Source organism: Schistocerca piceifrons, chromosome 3 (genome assembly GCF_021461385.2).
Source record: "Schistocerca piceifrons isolate TAMUIC-IGC-003096 chromosome 3, iqSchPice1.1, whole genome shotgun sequence".
NCBI lineage: Eukaryota > Metazoa > Arthropoda > Insecta > Orthoptera > Acrididae > Schistocerca > Schistocerca piceifrons.
The window spans coordinates 390,372,199-390,394,276 of NC_060140.1; the positions used below are offsets into that span (position 1 = coordinate 390,372,199).

Here is a 22,078-nt window from a genome sequence, read left to right on the forward strand (position 1 = left end):
TATAATATTACATACTGGATTTTAACAATACTCAAGACACTCGCAAATACGTCTCGTTCATTTAGTACACTGATGGCAGTGCTTTCCGATTTTATACATTCGCTTTACTATCAGGGGTGATCAAAACGATGCCGTTTGAGAGCCGTACGTTCCAGAATCGGCGTGTCAATCAGGCAAAATAGTCCTGGGCATTGAGGCAATCATCCCATAGACGCACCAGGTTGAAGATACGCCTTTGGTAGAAGACCGTGTCCTGCTGCTTGAAGAAGTTCGTAACTGCCAACTGCACATCCTGGTCCGACAAGAACTGGCGGCCTCTTTCAAGGGCCCTAGGGCGTGATATTCGCATGGGGAGAAATGATGATTATAGAGAGGAGAGGGGGATGCTCGAATGTCTCCCATGGAAGTCTTCCAGTTGAAACTGGCCTCCCTGATCGACCGGCGTCTCGTGTCGAATCACGACCACCGCGGAACTTGGCCCACCATTCCACAACGGTGGCTTTAGACAGTTTGCATGCATTGGTAATAAGGTCGCCGTAGTTCACGTTGCCATAGTTGGTTATAATCCACAACGACGCCCTAAAACAGAAACTTTTTGGTTACCCCCATGTAATTTAGTGAAGTATATCCATGTTATATGATCTATATTTATGCTCTACAAACATATAAATATTCTGCAGAGCACTGAGGGTAGCACGGCTGTGGGCACTTCTAACGTACGCCAGGTCAGAATTTCTTCCCATTCCATAGAGGTATGGAGCACGAGAAGAATGATTGCCTAAATACCTCTGTGCGTGCTCTTTAATTAGACTAAACCTGTCTTCGCGGTCCGTACGGAAGCAATGAGGTATTCTTCACTTGATACCAGTTCTTGAAACTTCGTAAGAAGTTTTCCGCAGGATACTTGACATCCATCTTCATGCGCCTGCCAGTTCAGGTTTTTAAGCAATCCCCAATGCTATCGCATGACTCAAACAAACCTCTAATCGTTCTGTTGCTCTTTGTATATGTTCACTATGTCCTGTTTTCCCTATTTGGTATAGATCCCGATAGGTCAGACGAATGATTTGTAGGACATCTCCTTTGTAGATTCACTGCATTTTCCCAGTATCCCACAAATTAACTGAAGTCTGTGACTAGCGTTACCTGCGACTGAACCTTTGTGATCATTCCATTTCATATTCCAACGAATTTTTATACCTAGGTGTTTGTATGTGTTGATTGATTCCACTTGAGACTCATTGATATTTTAACCATAGGGTAATACGTCTTTGCACTTTATGAAGTACCCAGTTTTACGTTTCTGAACACGCAAAGCAAGTGACCAAGATGAACTCACGTTCGGGAGGACGACGCTTCAAATGACCAATCTGGACTCGCATTCGGGAAGCCGATGCTTCAAATCGGTGTTCTGCCATTCCTGATTTTGGGTTTTCGTGATTCCCTAAATCGCTTCAGGCCAATGCTGGGATGGTTCCTTTGAAAGGGAGTGACCAATTTCTTCCCCCGTTCTTCGATAATCGGAGCTTGAGCTCTGTCTCTAATGATCTCGTTGTTGTCGGAACATTAAATACTGATCTCCTCCCTCCCCCTCAATCCTTTCACCACACAAATAATACCGAGGTCTGCCAGGATTTATGTGAAACCGTTCTCAGAGAGTAAATTCATTTCACAGGATGTTCGGAAATTCCCATTACAAACATCTGGGATTTATAGAGGCGAGCGAGTATGTAATATTCTAATCAGGAACCCATCTCCGGAAACGTTGAATTTCCGTGCTACAGCAGTTCGAAAAAATGTTTGCTAGATAGGTGTACAACAGGGTAGGCATAGTCGGGGCTGGTTACGTCGGATCTGTCGGTATTATCTGACGTCTATCCTATCTATCTGACTTGGCTCGAGCCTAGCCGCGCGGGATTAGCCGAGCGGTCCAGGGGCGCTGCAGTCATGGGCTGTGCGGTTGGTCCCGGCGGAGGTTCGAGTCCTCCCTCGGGCATGGGTGTGTGCGTTTGGCCTTAGGATAATTTAGGTTAAGTAGTGTGTAAGCTTAGGGACTGATAACCATAGCAGTTAAGTCCCATAAAATTTCACACACATTTGAACATTTGGTTCGAGCCTCATTCATGCGTCTGTCAGTGTCAAAGCAACATGGTTGAGTCATGGTTTGCAGAATACTCCCACATTATCCTGAATGGCGAAGCTCATGGTAATGGAAGAGCTGCTCGTCGCCTCTATCAAGATCGTTCTCCGCAATGTCTGACTCAATCGCATAATCTTTTCCCCACAATCACGCAACTGCTTCGAGAAAGACGTAACTTCGCCGTCAGGAGGCGTGACTTTGGTTCTCCGAGGAAATGCCGCATATCCGAATTGGAAGAAGCCGTACTGCATCACGTTGAAGAGAAACCATCAAGAGCATACGAGCAATTTCTTTGCCTATTAATAAGGGAATTGTAAAACAGGTTAAGTACTGAGTCACGCCTCATCAACTACATGTAAAACTGGTTGTTCCAGCAACATGTTTTCAAATGGTTGTAGCACGCAAACGGTATGTTTCAGGACATGGGTTCCAATTCAGAATATCATTGACTCATTTCCTTCTACAAGTCCTAGAAGTTTGTAACGGGAATTTCCGAACACCCTGTATATAAGCTACACACTCAATCACTGCATAGTTGTGGTTTACTGGAGACTTCTCGAATATTTTCTGTTTGACATTTGCGGCTACACTCTAACACATTACTTTTTTTCTTACAATACCACCAGTAAAGGAAAGAACTGAAACGGAAAATTTTACAAAATGGAGCTATTATCTCCCTTAGCCTCGCAACTTGTTCGCGAAACTGTTACAGATAAGAGCTTGAGAGAGCGAAAGTGAGACAGTTGCATTTTCTTCTGAAAGACTTTAAAGAAAAGTACGCTACTATGGTATGAGAAGGCCATTTAACATTCAGTATCAAATGACACTGCATCTGTCCTTTGCTCCCTTTACACACTTGGCTACTCGTCCCCCGTCCCCTCCCTATCGAACATCAAACACTTCAGTAGCCGGCCGCGGTGGTCTAGCGGTTCTAGGCGCTCAGTCCGGAACCGCGCGACTGCTACGGTCGCAGGTTCGAATCCTGCCTCGGGCATGGATGTGTGTGATGTCCTTAGGTTAGTTAGGTTTAAGTAGTTCTAAGTTCTAGGGGACTGATGACCACAGATGTTAAGTCCCATAGTGCTCAGAGCCATTTGAACCAACCACACTTCAGTAGTAACATTACATAAATCATGGTTAAAATTATCTTCTGAAGCCTATACTACTAACTTCCACTGTTTATTGGCACAACGTGGTTTCGACAGAATGCTGCCACCATCAGGATATTTATATACCACTTGTTAATTATAACTGCTTCTGAAGTGTAATGTTTTTTTTTAATTTTTTTGTGGAAGAAGAATAATACAGTTAATTAACAAACTAAGTAACACTGAATGAGTCAATATATACTAAATAACAGAGCTGTAAAACATGTGCCATGATGCATATTGTACCTACACAAAAATTTCTCTATTCATAGGGTGATATCTTAGCAATTGAAATATTTATTAACTTACCACTTGATGAATCTTTTGCACACTCTACGTACTCCACTGTCGCCAACTGTATGACAAAGTGTGAAACAATAGTATTGTGTATGTTCTTATCATCTGTGTGCCAGATAATGTCATATCCACACAACATGTAATTAAAAATATCCTTGAGAATTTTTGAATATGCAACATACCGAATACTGGGCAGTGGACAGCCTAAAAAGGGTCGTGCCAATAAACTTTGGAAAATAACTGTGACAAAATTTCAGAACATAACCTCACTGGTAACCCGAGAGAAATAGAAAACAAAAACACCGCAGTCAAAAAAAAAAAAAAAACAAAAAACTGTAACTGCCAACTGACTTACACGGTCCAGTTGTTCGATGTCAACGTGCCATAACCACTCGCAGACGGCTGGTGGCAGCACTAGCAGTGGAGGTTATATAAAGCGCGTCGAGGAGACGCGGAAAAGAGTCCAGACGTTGCCGTAATGTGAAAACGGATCAATTTATCTGACGTTCAAAAGGACAAGATCATTGCGCTTCAGGGAAAGCGTGGGATGGGAGCACATCCCAAAACCCTGCACGGCAAAATGATGCTTTCCAAAAACCGGCGCAGAGGAGATTGTGGCCGAGGAAACTGTGGTGCAGCACTGGCTGTAAATAACAGGACTGAACGACTGCTGCGGAGATGTGTATGGGTGAACAGACGTGCAACTGTTGAGCAACTGACCGCCCAGATGAGCCAAGGGTCTATCAACAGAGTCTCCTCAACGACCGTATAGAGAACGTTGCCGCGTATGGGCCTCTACAGCAGGCGCATGGTTCGTACCCCCATACTGACTGCTGTTAATTGGCTTCGAAGGGTGGAATTTCCGCGCCAATACCTCAACAGGATGTCCAATGTGGGGGGACAGTTGGCCTCTGCAGAAGAATCGCGTTTTTTGCTCCATCGGACAAAAAGCAAACACTCTGCAACAATCGTCAGAAGGATCCAGGCTGGAGGAAGGAGCACAGCTGGCCATGGCGCTGGAGTCGGCATGGCTCCTCGTCCCTTTCGGTACCTTCCAGTACCTCAATGATTCTCTACCTGCACGTCCGACAGCGGTCTGCACTGCAAAAGGTGACCGTTCAGGCTTTTGGTAGGTGGCACGTTAATGTGACTGGGCAGTGCATAAATAATAATTAGGCACTTGAAAGTAGCATGCAGCCTGAAACGCGTCGTGAGAACAACTTCGGAAAATAACTGTGAGTGAAACTGAAAAGTTTTATTTGATACAACTGTAATGCGTTTTCACGAAAAGCAGTACTCAACAAGCGTTACTGTTGGATCGCCTTATAGGAACAGGAAGCAATACGATAAGAATAACTAGAACGCTAAATGCATCTTCTTTGAGTCTGAGTCCGCAGAACCAATGATCTTAGTGTAGGCTCATTCATGTGGAAGATTGTCTCTTACATTCAATTATACACTGAGGAGCCAGAAGTTATGAACAGCTGATTAATACTGAGCTGATCCATCTTTGCAAGGCAAAGCATTTCTGCTTGGTGTGCATTTGCCAACTATTGCACTTTTTAGGATTCCGGAGGTGTGTGGCGCCATATTTCAACTCATACGAGGGGCGTTTGAAAAGTCCGTGCAAAAATGAAAACTACCTACATGTTTTGGGTAAACCTCTTTTATTTTTCGACATAGTCTCCTTTTATACTTATACACTTCTTCCAACCCCGTTCTAATTTGTTGACCCCTTCCGAATATCAGGAATTGTTCAAGTCTGCAAAATAGCTATTAGTTGCTGCGATCACCTCCTCGTTTGAATAAAATCTTTGTACCGCCAGCCATTTCTTCAAATTTGGGAACAAATAGTAGTCCGAGGGAGCCAAGTCTGGAGAACATGGGACATGTAAAACGAGTTTTAATCCAATTTCCAATAACTTTGCTACTACAACTGCTGAGGTGTGTGCTGGTGCATTGTCTTGATGAGAAAAGACTTTCTTGCGGTCCAATCGCCAGCATATTTCTTGCAGCTCGGTTTTAAGACAGTCCAATAACGATGAATCATATTCACCTGTAATAGTTTTACCCTTTTCCAGATAGTCGATGAGGATTATCCCTTGCGAATCCCAAAAGACAGTCGCCATAACCTTTCCGGCCGAAGGAATGGTGCAGATTCTCCGTTGGTAACCCATTGTTTAGATTGTTGTTTGGTCTCAGGAGTATAGTAATGTATCCATGTTTCATTCCATCCACAGTGACGAAACGACGCTTAAAGTCCTTCGGATTCTTCCTGAAGAGCTGCAAACCATCCTTGCAATACTTCACACGATTCCGTTTTTGGTCAAGCGTGAGAAATCGCGGAACCCATCTTGCGGATAGCTTTCTCATGTCCAAATGTTTATGCAAAATATTATGCACCTGTTTATTCGAGATGCCCACAGCACTAGCAATCTCATGCACCTTAACTCTTCCGTCATCCATCACCATATCATAGATTTTATCAATGATTTCTGGAGTCGTAACCTCCACACCTCCACAGGGCGTCCAGAACGTTCAGCATCGCTTGTGATATGGCCACTTCGAAAATTTTGAAACCACTTATAAACTGTTCTAATTGAAGGTTCAGAGTCACTGTAATCTTTATTAAGCTTCTCTTTAGTCTCCCGAGGGGTTATGCCTTTCATAAAGTAATGTTTAATCACCACACGGAATTCTTTTTCGTCCATTTTTTGACAATCACTCGACTTTCAAGATTCACACGAATGCCAAACACAAATAAACAGACTAATACGGCTAAAACTTGGTGTGCGTTCTTTCCAAAGATGCTACTAACTAAACATGACCTCGATACGCGCCGATGGTGCCATCTCTCGGACTTTGCACGGGCTTTTCAAACGCCCCTCGTATGTCATGCTGTTCCGGTACATTAGGAGCCGTTGGTTTGTCAGTGCGTGGTCGCTTCCGACAGGGTCACAGATGTTTTCCATTGGGTTCCGATTGTGCGAGTGTGATCGTCAAGACACCAACGTGAGCTCGCCTTCATCCTCTTCAGAACAATATCGAACGATTCTGGTTTTGTGAAATCGAAAGTTATCCTGCTGGAAAGTCGAAGGGATGCATGTGGTCCGCAATAACGTTGGCATAGTCCACAACTGTCGTTGTGCCATTGATTACTGCTACATATTCCACTGAAACACATGTTAATACCCCCATGACACAATACTGCTCTGCTCGCACACAGCGGTCTACGTGCAACCATTCGCCTCGGCGTGCCCGGACACTACCAAGGGTGTGGTGTAACAAGGAACGTGACTCATTTTCCAGCGACACGTTCACATTCACCGTCGGTGAAGTATCAATGATCCGTTGTCCACTCCTACTGTAGTTGAAGATGTCGTCAGGTAGACATGGGACCACGTAGTTGTCATCTGCTCTGGAGCCACATGTTCAACGATGTGTGCTGAAATGTGTCTTCCGAAAAACTTATACCTGCACCATAATTATACTCTGTCGTTCCATCTGCCACAGATCACCGTCTATCCTGCTTTACACAGGTAGCGAGCTTCCGACTTCCACTTTCGTGGATGATTTCACCGTCCTCCAACTACTTTCCGTAGATGTTCTCGAGAGAACGCGAACAGCCCACCAGCTTCTCCATCTGCTAAATGCTCGTTCCCAGTCGACGAGCAAAAATCAGTCGTTTCTCAAAATCTTTTATACTGGTGGATGTCTACATTTGTGTCCCGCATCGCCACTAGAACGATTCCTAACTCGTCTCTGCTCAGTTTACCAACTTTCCCTACCTCCTCGCGGCGAGCAGTGGTCATAATGTTTTGAACCTTCAGTTCTGTTACCGACACATTTCTCTTTGATTCTACAATGACGCAAATGGTTACAGAGTGCGCTACGCATTGCCACAGTTCGCTCCTCACAAGTTTCCTCTGTGAATTCGTCGTCTACATTCATTCTCAAGGTTTCCCCATGGCAAGGAATATTACAGACATTCCCTTTCCTTCCAGCAAAATTGTGCCCGGGATAACAATATCGTGTGGCCGAGCGGTTCTAGGCACTTCAGTCTGGAACCGCGCGACCGCTACGATCGCAAGTTCGAATCCTGCCTCGGGCATGGGTGTGTGTGATGTCCTTAGGCTAGGTTAGGTTTAAGTAGTTCTAAGTTCTATTGGACTGATGACCTCAGATGTTGAGTCCCATATTGCTCAGAGCCATTTGAACCATTTAGCGATATCGTCTTTTGCGTAGCAGTAGTGAACAGTCGGCACAAGGCAGAAAAGAAGTTGCATTTTTTGGCCTAAATTTGTCAGTTCTGTCTGATTGTTGGCTATTTATTACAACCTGGCCACTTGTACAAGAACTGTTGCAAGATGATATTCGAGACACAGTTACGTACATGTTTTGACCAGACCCCTTATGTTGGTGTGCTTGGCTTGACTAAATTATTCTGCTTGCACCCTCAATTGTTTACCTAAGATCGTGGACCATACAGTTCACTGTTGTCGAGAAAGTGTTCTAGTTTTCGTCTACTATGCAATGGATTTGTACAACGTAACAGTTTCTTCTACTCACGTGCCACAGTGCTCACAGATTTTTCTATCAAGCCTTCCCAAAGCTAATTTCTCCCCTAAACCGTTGTACGATCTGCACTAAATAAAATTGAATCGGCGCTCACCTTTTCCTTTTTTTTTTTTTCATCAGTCTACTGGCTGGTTTGATGCGGCCCGCCACGAATTCCTTTCCTGTGCTAACCTCTCCATCGCAGAGTAGCACTTACAACCTACGTCCTCAATTATTTGCTTGACGTATTCCAATCTCTGTCTTCCGTCTTCCTCTACAGGTTTTGCCCTCTACAGCTCCCTCTAGTACCATGGAAGTCATTCCCTCATGTCTTAGCAGATGTCCTCTCATCCTGTCCCTTCTCCTTATCAGTGTTTTCCACATATTCCTTTCCTCTCCGATTCTGCGTAGAACCTTCTCATTCCTTACCTTATCAGTCCACCTAATTTTCAACGTTCGTCTATAGCACCACATCTCAAATGCTTCGAGTCTCTTCTGTTCCGATTTTCCCACAGTCCATGTCTCACTACCATACAATGCTGCACTCCAGCCGTACATTCTCAGAAATTTCTTCCTCAAATTAAGGCCGGTATTTGATATTAGTAGACTTCTCTTGGCCAGAAATGCCTTTTTTGCCATAGCGAGTCTGCTTTTGATGTCCTCCTTGCTCCGTCCGTCATTGGTTATTTTACTGCCTAGGTAGCAGAATTCCTTAACTTCATTGACATCGTTACCATCAATCCCGATGTTAAGTTTCTCGCTGTTCTCATTTCTACTACTTCTCATTACCTTCGTCTTTCTCCGATTTACTCTCAAACCATACTGTGTACTCATTAGACTGTTCATTCCGTTCAGCAGATCATTTAATTCTTCTTCACTTTGACTCAGGATAACAATGTCATCAGCGAATCTTATCATTGATATCCTTTCACCTTGTATTTTAATTCCACTCCTGAACCTTTCTGTTCAAATGGTTCAAATGGCTCTGAGCACTATGGGACTTAACATCTATGGTCATTAGTCCCCTAGAACTTAGAACTACTTAAACCTAACTAACCTAAGGACATCACACAACAACCAGTCATCACGAGGTAGAGAAAATCCCTGACCCCGCCGGGAATCGAACCCGGGAACCCGGGCGTGGGAAGCGAGAACGCTACCGCACGACCACGAGCTGCGGACGAACCTTTCTTTTATTTCCATCATTGCTTCCTCGATGTACAGATTGAAGAGTAGGGGCGGAAGGCTACAGCCTTGTCTTACACCCTTCTTAATACGAGCACTTCGTTCTTGAACGTCCACTCTTATTATTCCAACTTGGTTGTTGTACAGATTGTATATGACCCGTCTCTCCCTATAGCTTACCCCTACTTTTTTCAGAATCTCGAGCAGCTTGCACCATTTTATATTGTCGAACGCTTTTTTCAGGTCGACAAATCCTATGAAAGTGTCTTGATTTTTCTTTAGCCTTGCTTCCATTATTAGCCGTAACGTCAGAATTGCCTCTCTCGTCCGTTTACTTTTCCTAAAGCCAAACTGATCGTCACCTAGCGCATTCTTAATTTTCTTTGCCATTATTCTGAATATTATTCTTCTTGTAAGCAGCTTCGATGCATGAGCTGTTACGCTGATTGTGCGATAATTCTCGCACTTGTCAGCTCTTGCCGTCTTCGGAATTGTGTGGATGACGCTTTTCCGAAAGTCAGATGGTATATCGCAAGACTCATATATTCTACACACCAACGAGAATAGTCGTTTTGTGGCCACTTCCCCCAATGATTTTAGAAATTCTGATGGAATGTTGTCTATCCCTTCTGCCTTATTTGACCGTAAGTCCTCCAAAGCTCTTTTAAATTCCGATTCTAATACTGGATCCCCTATCTCTTCTAAATCGACTCCTGTTTCTTCTTCTATCACATCAGACAAATCTTCACCCTCATAGAGGCTTTCAATGTATTCTTTCCACCTGTCTGCTCTCTATGCATTTACCAGTGGAATTACCGTTGCACTCTTAATGTTACCACCGTTGCTTTTAATGTCACCAAAGGTTGTTTTGACTTTCCCGTATGCTGAGTCTGTCCTTCCGACAATCATATCTTTTTCGATGTCTTCACATTTTTCCTGCAGCCATTTCGTCTTAGCTTCCCTGCACTTCCTATTTATTTCATTCTTCAGCGACTTGTATTTCTGTATTCCTGATTTTCCCGGAACATGTTTGTACTTCCTCCTTTCATCAATCAACTGAAGTATTTCTTCTGTTACCCATGGTTTCTTCGCAGCTACCTTCTTTGTACGTATGTTTTCCTTCCCAACTTCTGTGATGGCCGTTTTTAGAGATGTCCATTCCTCTTCAACTGTACTGCCTACTATGCTATTCCTTATTGCTGTATCTATAGCGTTAGAGAACTTCAAACGTATCTGGTCATTCCTTAGTACTTCCATATCCCACTTCTTTGCGTATTGATTCTTCCTGACTAATGTCTTGAACTTCAGCCTACTCTTCAGCACTACTATACTGTGATCTGAGTCTATATCTGCTCCTGGGTACGCCTTACAATCCAGTATCTGATTTCGGAATCTCTGTCTGACCATGATGTAATCTAATTGAAATCTTCCCGTATCTCCCGGCCTTTTCCAAGTATACCTCCTCCTCTTGTGATTCTTGAACAGGGTATTCGCTATTACTAGCTGAAACTTGTTACAGAACTCAATTAGTCTTTCTCCTCTTTCATTCCTTGTCCCAAGCCCATATTCTCCTGTAACCTTTTCTTCTACTCCTTCCCCTACAACTGCATTCCAGTCGCCCATGACTATTAGTTTTTCGCCCCCCTTTACATACTGCATTATCCTTTCTATATCCTCATACACTTTCTCTATCTGTTCATCTTCAGCTTGCGACGTCGGCATGTATACCTGAACTATCGTTGTCGGTGTTGGTCTTCTGTCGATTCTGATTAGAACAACCCGGCCACTGAACTGTTCACAGTAACACACCCTCTGCCCTACCTTCCTATTCATAACGAATCCTACACCTGTTACACCATTTTCTGCTGCTGTTGATATTACCCGATACTCATCTGACCAGAAATCCTTGTCTTCCTTCCACTTCACTTCACTGACCCCTACTATATCTAGATTGAGCCTTTGCATTTCCCTTTTCAGATTTTCTAGTTTCCCTACCACGTTCAAACTTCTGACATTCCACGCCCTGACTCGTAGAACGTTATCCTTTCCTTGATCATTCAATCTTTTTCTCATGCCAACCTCCCCCTTGGCAGTCCCCTCCCGGAGATCCGAATGGGGCATTATCCCGGAATCTTTTGCCAATGGAGAGATCATCATGACACGTCTTCAATTACAGGCCACATGTCCTGTGGATACACGTTACGTGTCTTTAATGCCTTCTGCATCCTCATGTCGTTGATCATTGCTGATTCTTCCGCCTTTAGGGGCAATTTCCCACCCCTAGGATAAGAGAGTTCCCTGAACCTCTATCCGCTCCTCCGCCCTCACCCGTTTACGAATTTCAAAATTCATTTATTTTCTTTTCAACTAATAAAATTTTGTTTCTTAATTTTGCTAGTGAGTTTAGAGGCCCAACGACACGAGAGGTCAACGAATCAGTTGTGGAAGCGAGTGAGACTTGCTGGGGCGGTTCATACACAACTGTCCATTAAAATTGCTACACCAAGAAGAAATGCAGATGATAAACGGATACTCATTGGACAAATATATTATACTAGAACTGACGTGTGATTACATTTTCACGCAATTTGGGTGCATAGATCTTGAGAAATCAGTACCCAGAACAACCACCTCTGGCCGTAATAACGGCCATGATACGGCATCGAGTCAAACAGAGCTTGGATGGCGTGTATAGGTACAGCTACCAATGCAGCTTCAACACGATACCACAGTTCATCTAGAGAAGTGACTGACGCATTGTGACGAGCCAGTTGCTCGGCCACCATTGACCAGACGTTTTCAGTTGGTGAGAGATCTGGAGAATGTGCTGGCCAGGGCAGCAGTCGAACATTTTCTGTATCCGGAAAGGCTCGTAGAGGACCTGCAACATGCGATCGTGCATTATCCTGCTGAAATGTAGGGTTTCACAGGGATCGAATGAAGAGTAGAGCCACAGGTTGTAACACATCTGAAATGTAACGTCCACTGTTCAAAGTGCCGTCAATGCGAACAAGAGGTGACCGAGACGAGTAACCAATGGCACCCCATGCCATCATGCCGGCTGATACGCCAGTATGGCGATGACGAATACACTTTTCCAATGTGCGTTCAACGCGATGTCGCCAAACACGGATGCGACCATCATGATACTGTAAACAGAACTTGGATTCATACGAAAAAATGACGTTTTACCATTCGTGCACCCAGATTCGTCGTTGAGTACACCATGGCAGGCGCTCCTGTCCGTGATGCAGCGCCAAGGGTAACCGCTGCCATGGTCTCCGAGCTGACACTCCATGCTGCTGCAAACGTCGTCGAACTGTTCGTGCAGATGGTTGTTGTGTTGCAAACGTCCCCATCTGTTGACTCGGGGAATGAGACGTGGCTACACGATCCGTTACAGCCATGCGGATAAGATGCCTGTCATCTCGACTGCTAGTGATACGAGGCCGTTGGGATGCAGCACGGCGTTCCGTATTACCCTCCTGAACCCACCGATTCCTTATTCTGCTAACAGTCATTGGATCTCGACCAACGCGAGCAGCAATGTCTCGATGCGATAAACCGGCATGAGGTCCATGATTATGGAATTTGTTGCTAGCGCACTCGAGCAGATGTAATTTCGATGGAATGCTCATGCGCTGCTTGCGATATGTAAGCTATAAGAGAATCTCAGACCAAAGAGCAGTGTTGCCTGCAGTACGAACTGTGTAGCAGTAGGAGTAAGTAGTAGCTAGCAATCTGGTGTATGGAGTTGGCTGGGGCGGTCGTGGGAGCGATGGCGGTGCCTGAGCGTTGTAGTATAAGGTAAAAGCAGCCTCGCGCAAATGTATTATTGTCATATGAAGCCCCATGCAAATGTTTTTTAAAAAATCTCTTAATAATAATCTTTCCTATAAAAATTAACTTTTTCAATCATTCATTTCAATTTAAAGAATTTGCTAATTTCTCCAATCGATGGTCATCCTGATCATTGTAAAGAAAAATCAGTTGTTTCTTTTTATACATGACAAATTTATCGGCCAGCATTGCACAGGGCTGTGCCAGAAAAGTTTAGTTTCATATAGGAGCAGATATATACGCGTTATCCAGCGACTTGACTGAGGTAAGAATTTTCAATTTATTCAGTATGATCTTTCAGGGCCATGACGCAGCACTGCTGACGTCGAAAATTTACCAGTTTAAATTCACAGTCAATTATTGAAAGGTTATAAGTGAGTCACATTTTTTATTGAGAGATTAGGCTCGTCATATTTTTTATTGAGAGATTAGCCACATTGTGTTGTTGGTGGGTTACGGAATTTATCTGTTGGTGGGCTATGCAGAATGTGAATGCTATACTTATATATATTTTTTACTGTGGGGAGGTTACAACCGCAATCGCGATAGGCTACAATCCGACCTTTATCAAAGTCGGAAACGTGATGGTACGCATTTCTCCTCCTTACACGAGGCATCACAACAACGTCTCACCAGGCAACGCCAGTCAACTGCTGTTTGTGTATGAGAAATCGGTTGGAAACTTTTCTCATGTCAGCACGTTGTAGGTGTCGCCACCGGCGCCAACCTTGCGTGAATGCTCTGAAAAGCTAATCATTTGCTTATCACGGCATCTTCTTCCTGTCGGTTAAATTTCGCGTCTGTAGCACGTCATCTTCGTGGCGTAGCAATTTTATGGCCAGTAGTGTACTACGTGAGATGATGTTTCTGTGTGGTACACTGTGTCATTAAACTAGGAAAAACGTTACCGGTCTCCAGTAAAATCTTAAATTAGCTCCAACTTGTTAGTTTCATAGGAATGACTACATAGCCACTGAACTGAATCAAGCCCAAATACACCGCAAACAACACTCGCCGGTTGGCAAGTGAACAGAATCAAACGGGATGGTGATGGGTGCGAACTGGGTGTTCATACGGACTGAAAACTATAATGCATGTTCTCAATAAGACAGATACACAGTAACAATTGTATGACCTGATTTCATCAAAGCGTCATTACTTTGTTTTTTGCTCCTCCTGCTGCTCTCGCATTGCTATTTAATTTGGAACACATGACGCACGTTGTATTAGTTTCCAGCGTTACCGATCTCCAGTAAACCGGAGAATAAACTCAGACATTGGTTAAATCACAAAGTTTTTTTCGGAAAAACGGTCACAAGAAACTAAAAGTACGAGGTAGACATTGAATATATCCTAAATTGTACAAGAATACGTAAAGAACTCAAAAGATATGTGTATCAAGCATTGTACTGTATTATACTCTATTAATATGAGAAAAAGTGCAGTTGTTACGTATATAAGGATATAGCACAAATTTTAAAACGTTGAAGCAAGTAGGCTTTATAGAGACCAAGGTAAAGAAGTTTGTTCTTCTTATTTGATACTGAAGAACAGATCAGTTTTAAATGTAACTGTACGTAGAACCCAACTGGGAAATTCTGAACTACTTATTAAGTAGATAGATTCCTTACTGTTTTATCTGTCAGACAGCAACAAGCAGTTAATAGTCGGTGGTGAGTTCAGTCTACAGATTCTGACACCAGAAATGGTCTGGAAATTTTATTTCGATCCTACAATTTTATTTACTAAATTTTACGTACGCAGATCGATAATGTTTTCTTTGATTAAACCCAAAGTAAGAGAATAAGTGTACACCCACTAACAAATGCGTTCTCTGATCATGAGTTAGTATGAGTTAGTATAAATAAGACTGTTCCTTATGGTACATGTTCCCCTCCGTGGAAGTCAGAATAATTAATGTCTCCAGGACAAACATTTGTTAGAATAGTTCACAAGAGACGACCTGGGATGAATTTAAAAGCGAACCAAATGTTGGTGTAAAGTTTAACCTGTTCCATGATAAATTCATATCATTATCCGAAAGAACCACCTTCATAAATTAATGAAAAGAACAGTTAAACAGACATGTAAAAAACCATTGATCACAAGAAGTATTATAGCATTTTGTGAAAGAAATACGAAAATGCACATATTGGCAGCAGCAAGTAAAGCTCTTACAGCAGTTGCAAACTATGAAAACTACTCAGAATTGCTGAGAAGAGTCATTGGATGTAAGGTATGACACATTATGTCAGAAGTCAGTAATGCCTTCGACGTGCTAAAGCCTGTGTATAATGTAGCGAAACGAGAGACGTAACAAAAGCTCACATAAGAATATAACTATTGACTTAAATGGAAAGTATTTCAAGTACATCAGTCACAGGTAGCAGGTACGTTTAATAATTGTTTCATTAATGTAGTAGAGAATATAGAGACAAGGTGTTCAACGTATGTGCAACCCATGTAAAATCTAGTCGCATAGTTGTCTCACTCATTTTCATTTCTGAAATTAAGAAAATTGTATATACAACACACATGATTAGTTAATTTTGGAGATGACATTTGTAAGTAATCAGTAGAAATATACCTACAGCATAAGAAGAAATGATAACTAATGAGTAGTTTTCTACAAATGGTCTTTCTCTCAGCTTCAAAAAGACACGGTATATTTAGTTCTGCACGTCTGCAGTTTCTGCACCAGTGATAAATGTAAAACATAGTGAGGAAAACATGACTAGGGTGGAAGCATAAAAGTTTTAGGTTTCCACTTTGACGAGAATTTAAACTGGATAAAAAGTTTTTGAACCTTTAAAACAATGAAGTTCAGCCACATTTGCAGTTCGCATTATTGCCAAACTTAGGGAGAGACAAATCAGTAAGTTAGAGTATTCCACTTATTTTTATTAACTAATATTGTATGGAACAATGTTCTGGGGTAACGCATCTTCAAAATAGAATGTTTCCATTACTCACAAATATGCTGCAAGAATAATAGGAAGTCCTTTTTGATTCCTGCCTCATAGTATAATTTTTCCTTCAAGATATTTATTGTGAATAATCCATATATCACAAAAAATATGATCATTACAACGTCAGACGAAAAAATAACATCCTTTATTCCACATTAAGATTGTCTTTGGCATAAAAAGGGATGCAAAACGCTGCCAGGAAAAGTTTTGGTCACTTACCAACGAAAGAAATTTCTGAGATACAGAACAGTTAAATTTGAGAACAAATCGCTGAATTTTATTCTTGTTACGTCCTTCTATGCCGTATAAAAATTTCTGTTTGTGTGATGTGTAAAAAGTGATGGGTGGGAATTACTCATTGACGTATGTATAAAAAAACACAATTTAATGCTCGGCATGTAACCGAATTTACATATAAATCGATAATATTAATGTAAAATGACTTGTTCCTCAACATTACAATCAAGCGTACAAACGGTACATAGAACTTATAACTAATTAACCAACTAATACACTAGATGTCGAAAGCAGCCTGTTGTAGAATCTAAGAGTCAGATGATAATAGGAAATTAAAAGACGTTTCGCCCTTTCGATGAAGTCCGTACCCCAAATGGCCTTTTCAAAGACTCCCGAACTCATCTTAGCATAAATACCAAAACGAACATCGAGACTGAAATTTAACTTTCAGTACCAGTTTGTAGTTATAATTTAACAATATTTACTGAAACAGCGTACGTTCAGTTATAGAAGGAAAACATAATGCCAAAAATAGAAGGATTTAATTTATTGCTTTATCGGCTTCAGTGTTTACACATTGGTTCTAACTAAAAATCTTCATTGATTGGCGACTCCATGTTGTCTTGTGCACTACGACCAGGTAACAGATATACTTGAAAAAAGAGACAGCATTGGTCGTATATTTTTTTTTTTTTTTTTTTTTTTTTTTTTTTTTTACTATTGCAAAATCGATTTTCTGTCACTGAGTGACCATCTTCAGTGCTATATTGCATAACTTAAATTGGGATGCACTGTTGTCACTAAGCTTACGGCAATAGTAAAAAAATATACGACCAATGCTGTCTCTTTTTTCAAGTATAAAAATCTTCAAATTGCTCATATGCTTAATTTATATTTTTCGCTGTACCCTACAGAATGAAATTATCAGTAAGATTTCAGTAAGCGTATTTAATACCGAATGTAGCCTGCACTGAGCCTTCCCCTTCCCAATCCCAATTAGAATTTTAAAACAACATCGTTAGCTTTTCAACCGATTCTTTTGCTTGAAAATATTAAGTATCCATCGTTTCCACTTCCTACTTAATTTCAAACAAAACTTAATTTCAAACAAAACTGAATAGAGCATTTCGCTTTATTTATGTCTTTAATTTTAACAGCCTTGTCACAAGTTCGTCAAAGAAATATTGTCATTATACATTTTACAGTCCTCAATGTACCTCTCATTCGAGACCCCTCCGTTTCTCATCTCAGTGAAAAACACTTTGCTGGCCCCTCTTATATTTTAATGTGTAATTCTGCCGCTGAATCATTAATGTATCCAAGAAGTTTATAAAACATTGTATACTGTTAAATCATCCAAGTCCAGCTTTTTGCTGTGTAGTAGGTACAAACGTTTAACTAAATAAAATGGGTTAGTTACTTACTTTGGAATTGTGAGATTCTTCCACATTTCCACTGTTAAATTTGTAGATTCTCTTCCTGGAACGTGGCACCAGTGTTCAGGTACTGTCAGAGCAATTATCTTGGCGTATGAAGACATTGTTGAAAATAATATTGCGATGAAATTGAAAATGATATTCATTTGTAACTGGAACTTTCCATCACTCCCCAGTTCTTCTATTATATCTTCAAACTTCGTATTTTCATTAATGACGTTGTGTACAGCTGCGGCCTGAAAATCGACACATTCACAATGGCAGAATCCTGGTATCTCTGCTTCTTGTTGAGTTTTATGTAAGTAACCGTACTCAATTTAAAAAAAATTGTTTTTAGGATTCGATTGCTATTTATACTGGGAAGAATTTTGCATGAAGTACTTGTAGTTCAACTAACACGTTCAGCGACATGCTTCAGAAATAACTGCTACAACGGCGCGAGGCGTTTTCTGTTCTGATCCTGCTAGAAACAGCCACTGCAAAATACAACACTGACGGCGAACGTTTGTTCAAATCAGTTCCCCCTAGCATGACAGATTTTGATATTTGTGTAACATGAGTAGAGAAAGAGAAGTCTCTGAAAACCAGCTCCAGCAAGTAAGTCACATTTATTTTCGAAGAGAATATAGCAAAAGTAAACGTGGCAGAAGCACTACTAATGATAGTAAAGGTATAACTGTCTGTTTAGTATATAAGAAACGTTATCATCGACTGAAGAACTCGGCAGGTCAGTTCGACCATTACCTCAGAGAACCAAAATACCTTGTATTCTTCCATAATGAGGTCTGCTTCCACCGTCGTGCACGCAAGTACACTGGACGGCTTTTGCAGAGCACTATGCTCTATACACCTGGCTAATTGCTACTGATAAGCTGAACTGACCAACATATTTTACGACTGTGTTTCGTGTGATGGAAATTGCAGCGACAACAGCAGAGAGATAGTTGGGACAGCGTAGGCAAGCGTTGTGTACTGCTCTGACCCCAACGGCTTTCCGTATCAGGACGCGGAAATGCACGAAAGCATGAGAACATTTGCTGCCTGTTTTTGTCAGGGACTATTTTCTACCCAAATAACTTCTTTGTTGTTTCAGTTGTACGCTCTTTAAATAGTGACACATCCGAGACAAGAAATACATATCGCTTTTATCATATTTTTCCAAAATATAAACATGAAAAATCAGAAAATAATACAAAACAACAGTCTTTCAACATCTGTGAACTTTAACATCATCATTCGAAAAATTGCCTGATCACAGAAAATACAATTTCGACAGTTGCGAAGTCATTATACAGGGTGTTACAAAAAGTTACGACCAAACTTTCAGGAAACATTCCTCACACACAAAGAAAAAAAATATGTTATGTGGACATGTGTCCGGAAACGCTTACTTTCCATGTTAGAGCTCATTTTATTACTTCTCTTCAAATCACATTAACCATATAATGGAAACACACAGCAACAGAACGTACCAGCGTGATTTCAAACACTTTGTTACAGGAAATGTTCAAAATGTCCTCCGTTAGCGTGGATACATGCATCCACCCTCCGTCGCATGGAATCCCTGATGCGCTGATGCAGCCCTGGAGAATGGCATATTGTATCACAGCCGTCCACAATACGAGCACGAAGAGTCTTTACTTTTGGTACCGGGGTTGCGTAGACAAGAGCTTTCAAATGCCGCATGAATGAAAGTGAAGAGAGTTGAAGTCAGGAGAGCGTGGAGGCCATGGAATTGGTCCGCCTCTACCAATCCATCGGTCACCGAATCTGTTGTTGAGAAGCGTACGAACACTTCGACTGAAATGTGCAGGAGCTCCATCGTGCATGAACCACATGTTGTGTCGTACCTGTAAAGGCCCATGTTCTAGCAGCACAGGTAGAGTATCCCGTATGAAATCATGATAACGTGCCCCATTGAGCGTAGGTGGAAGAACGAAACTAAAATGAGCTCTAACATGGAAATTAATCGTTTCCGGACACATGTCCACATAACATCTTTTCTTTATTTGTGTGTGAGGAATGTTTCCTGAAAGTTTGGCAGTACCTTTTTGTAACACCCTGCACTATGACGGAAAAAAATCTCAACATCAAGTAGGTGTTGTGCGACATAAACGAAAATTGCTAGCCGTGTCCTACGTTTGAAAGGTGATGTATATTCAAATCTCGTGCCAGTCGCATAAGAATGGCACTAGTAATACCTCTAAGATTATGCAAATCAGGTTTGCTTTAAACACACGTGGTGTGTTGATTTTAGACAAGAACACCTCGAAGACACGTAACGTGTATCCACAGGACATGTGGCCTGTAATTGAACAAATGTCTTGATGATCTCTCCATTGGCAAAAGATTCCGGAATAGTCCCCATTCGGATCTCCGGGAGGGGACTGCCAAGGGGGAGGTTACCACGAGAAAAAGATTGAATAATCAAGGAAAGGATAACATTCTACGAGTCGGGGCGTGGAATGTCAGAAGCTTGAACGTGGTAGGGAAACTAGAAAATCTGAAAAGGGAAATGCAAAGGCTCAATCTAGATATAGTAGGGGTCAGTGAAGTGAAGTGGAAGGAAGACAAGGATTTCTGGTCAGATGAGTATCGGGTAATATCAACAGCAGCAGAAAATGGTGTAACAGGTGTAGGATTCGTTATGAATAGGAAGGTAGGGCAGAGGGTGTGTTACTGTGAACAGTTCAGTGACCAGGTTGTTCTAATCAGAATCGACAGAAGACCAACACCGACAACGATAGTTCAGGTATACATGCCGACGTCGCAAGCTGAAGATGAACAGATAGAGAAAGTGTATGAGGATATAGAAAGGATAATGCAGTATGTAAAGGGGGACAAAAATCTAATAGTCATGGGCGACTCGAATGCAGCTGTAGGAGAAGGAGTAGAAGAAAAGGTTACAGGAGAATATGGGCTTGGGACAAGGAATGAAAGAGGAGAAAGACTAATTGAGTTCTGTAACAAGTTTCAGCTAGTAATAGCGAATACCCTGTTCAAGAATCACAAGAGGAGGAGGTATACTTGGAAAAGGCCGGGAGATACGGGAAGATTTCAATTAGATTACATCGTGGTCAGACAGAGATTCCGAAATCAGATACTGGATTGTAAGGCGTACCCAGGAGCAGATATAGACTCAGATCACAATATAGTAGTGATGAAGAGTAGGCTGAAGTTCAAGACATTGGTCACGAAGAAACAATACGCAAAGAAGTGGGATATGGAAGTACTAAGGAATGACCAGATACGTTTGAAGTTCTCTAACGCTATAGATACAGCAATAAGGAATAGCACAGTAGGCAGTACAGTTGAAGAGGAATGGACATCTCTAAAAACGGCCATCACAGAAGTTGGGAAGGAAAACATACGTACAAAGAAGGTAGCTGCGAAGAAACCATGGGTAACAGAAGAAATACTTCAGTTGATTGATGAAAGGAGGAAGTACAAACATGTTCCGGGAAAATCAGGAATACAGAAATACAAGTCGCTGAAGAATGAAATAAATAGGAAGTGCAGGGAAGCTAAGACGAAATGGCTGCAGGAAAAATGTGAAGACATCGAAAAAGATATGATTGTTGGAAGGACAGACTCAGCATACAGGAAAGTCAAAACAACCTTTGGTGACATTAAAAGCAACGGTGGTAACATTAAGAGTGCAACGGTAATTCCACTGTTAAATGCAGAGGAGAGAGCAGATAGGTGGAAAGAATACATTGAAAGCCTCTATGAGGGTGAAGATTTGTCTGATGTGATAGAAGAAGAAACAGGAGTCGATTTAGAAGAGATAGGGGATCCAGTATTAGAATCGGAATTTAGAAGAGCTTTGGAGGACTTACGGTCAAATAAGGCAGAAGGGATAGATAATATTCCATCAGAATTTCTAAAATCATTGGGGGAAGTGGCCACAAAACGACTATTCACGTTGGTGTGTAGAATATATGAGTCTTGCAATATACCATCTGACTTTCGGAAAAGCATGATCCACATATTTCCGAAGACGGCAAGAGCTGACAAGTGCGAGAATTATCGCACAATCAGCTTAACAGCTCATGCATCGAAGCTGCTTACAAGAATAATATACAGAAGAATGGAAAAGAAAATTGAGAATGCGCTAGGTGACGATCAGTTTGGCTTTGGGAAAAGTAAAGGGACGAGAGACGCAATTCTGATGTTACGGCGAATAATGGAAGCAAGGCTAAAGAAAAATCAAGACACTTTCATAGGATTTGTCGACCTGAAAAAAGCGTTCGACAATATAAAATGGTG

At 41.8% G+C, this 22,078-nt stretch overlaps 1 protein-coding gene across 1 annotated transcript in view; it reads right to left on the reverse strand.

Annotated features, from left to right (window-relative positions):
* Positions 1 to 18,603, reverse strand: part of LOC124789950 (solute carrier family 22 member 7-like) — a 134,126-nt gene extending 115,523 nt beyond the window's left edge. Inside the window, exons 1-2 of the mRNA XM_047257479.1 lie at positions 18,572 to 18,603; positions 17,798 to 18,045 (exon numbers count right to left, since the gene is read on the reverse strand). Coding sequence (XP_047113435.1) covers positions 17,798 to 18,045; positions 18,572 to 18,586 — 263 coding nt within the window. The 5' untranslated portion in view covers positions 18,587 to 18,603. The remainder of the gene's footprint in view (positions 1 to 17,797; positions 18,046 to 18,571) is intronic.
* Positions 18,604 to 22,078: the final 3,475 nt, after the last annotated feature.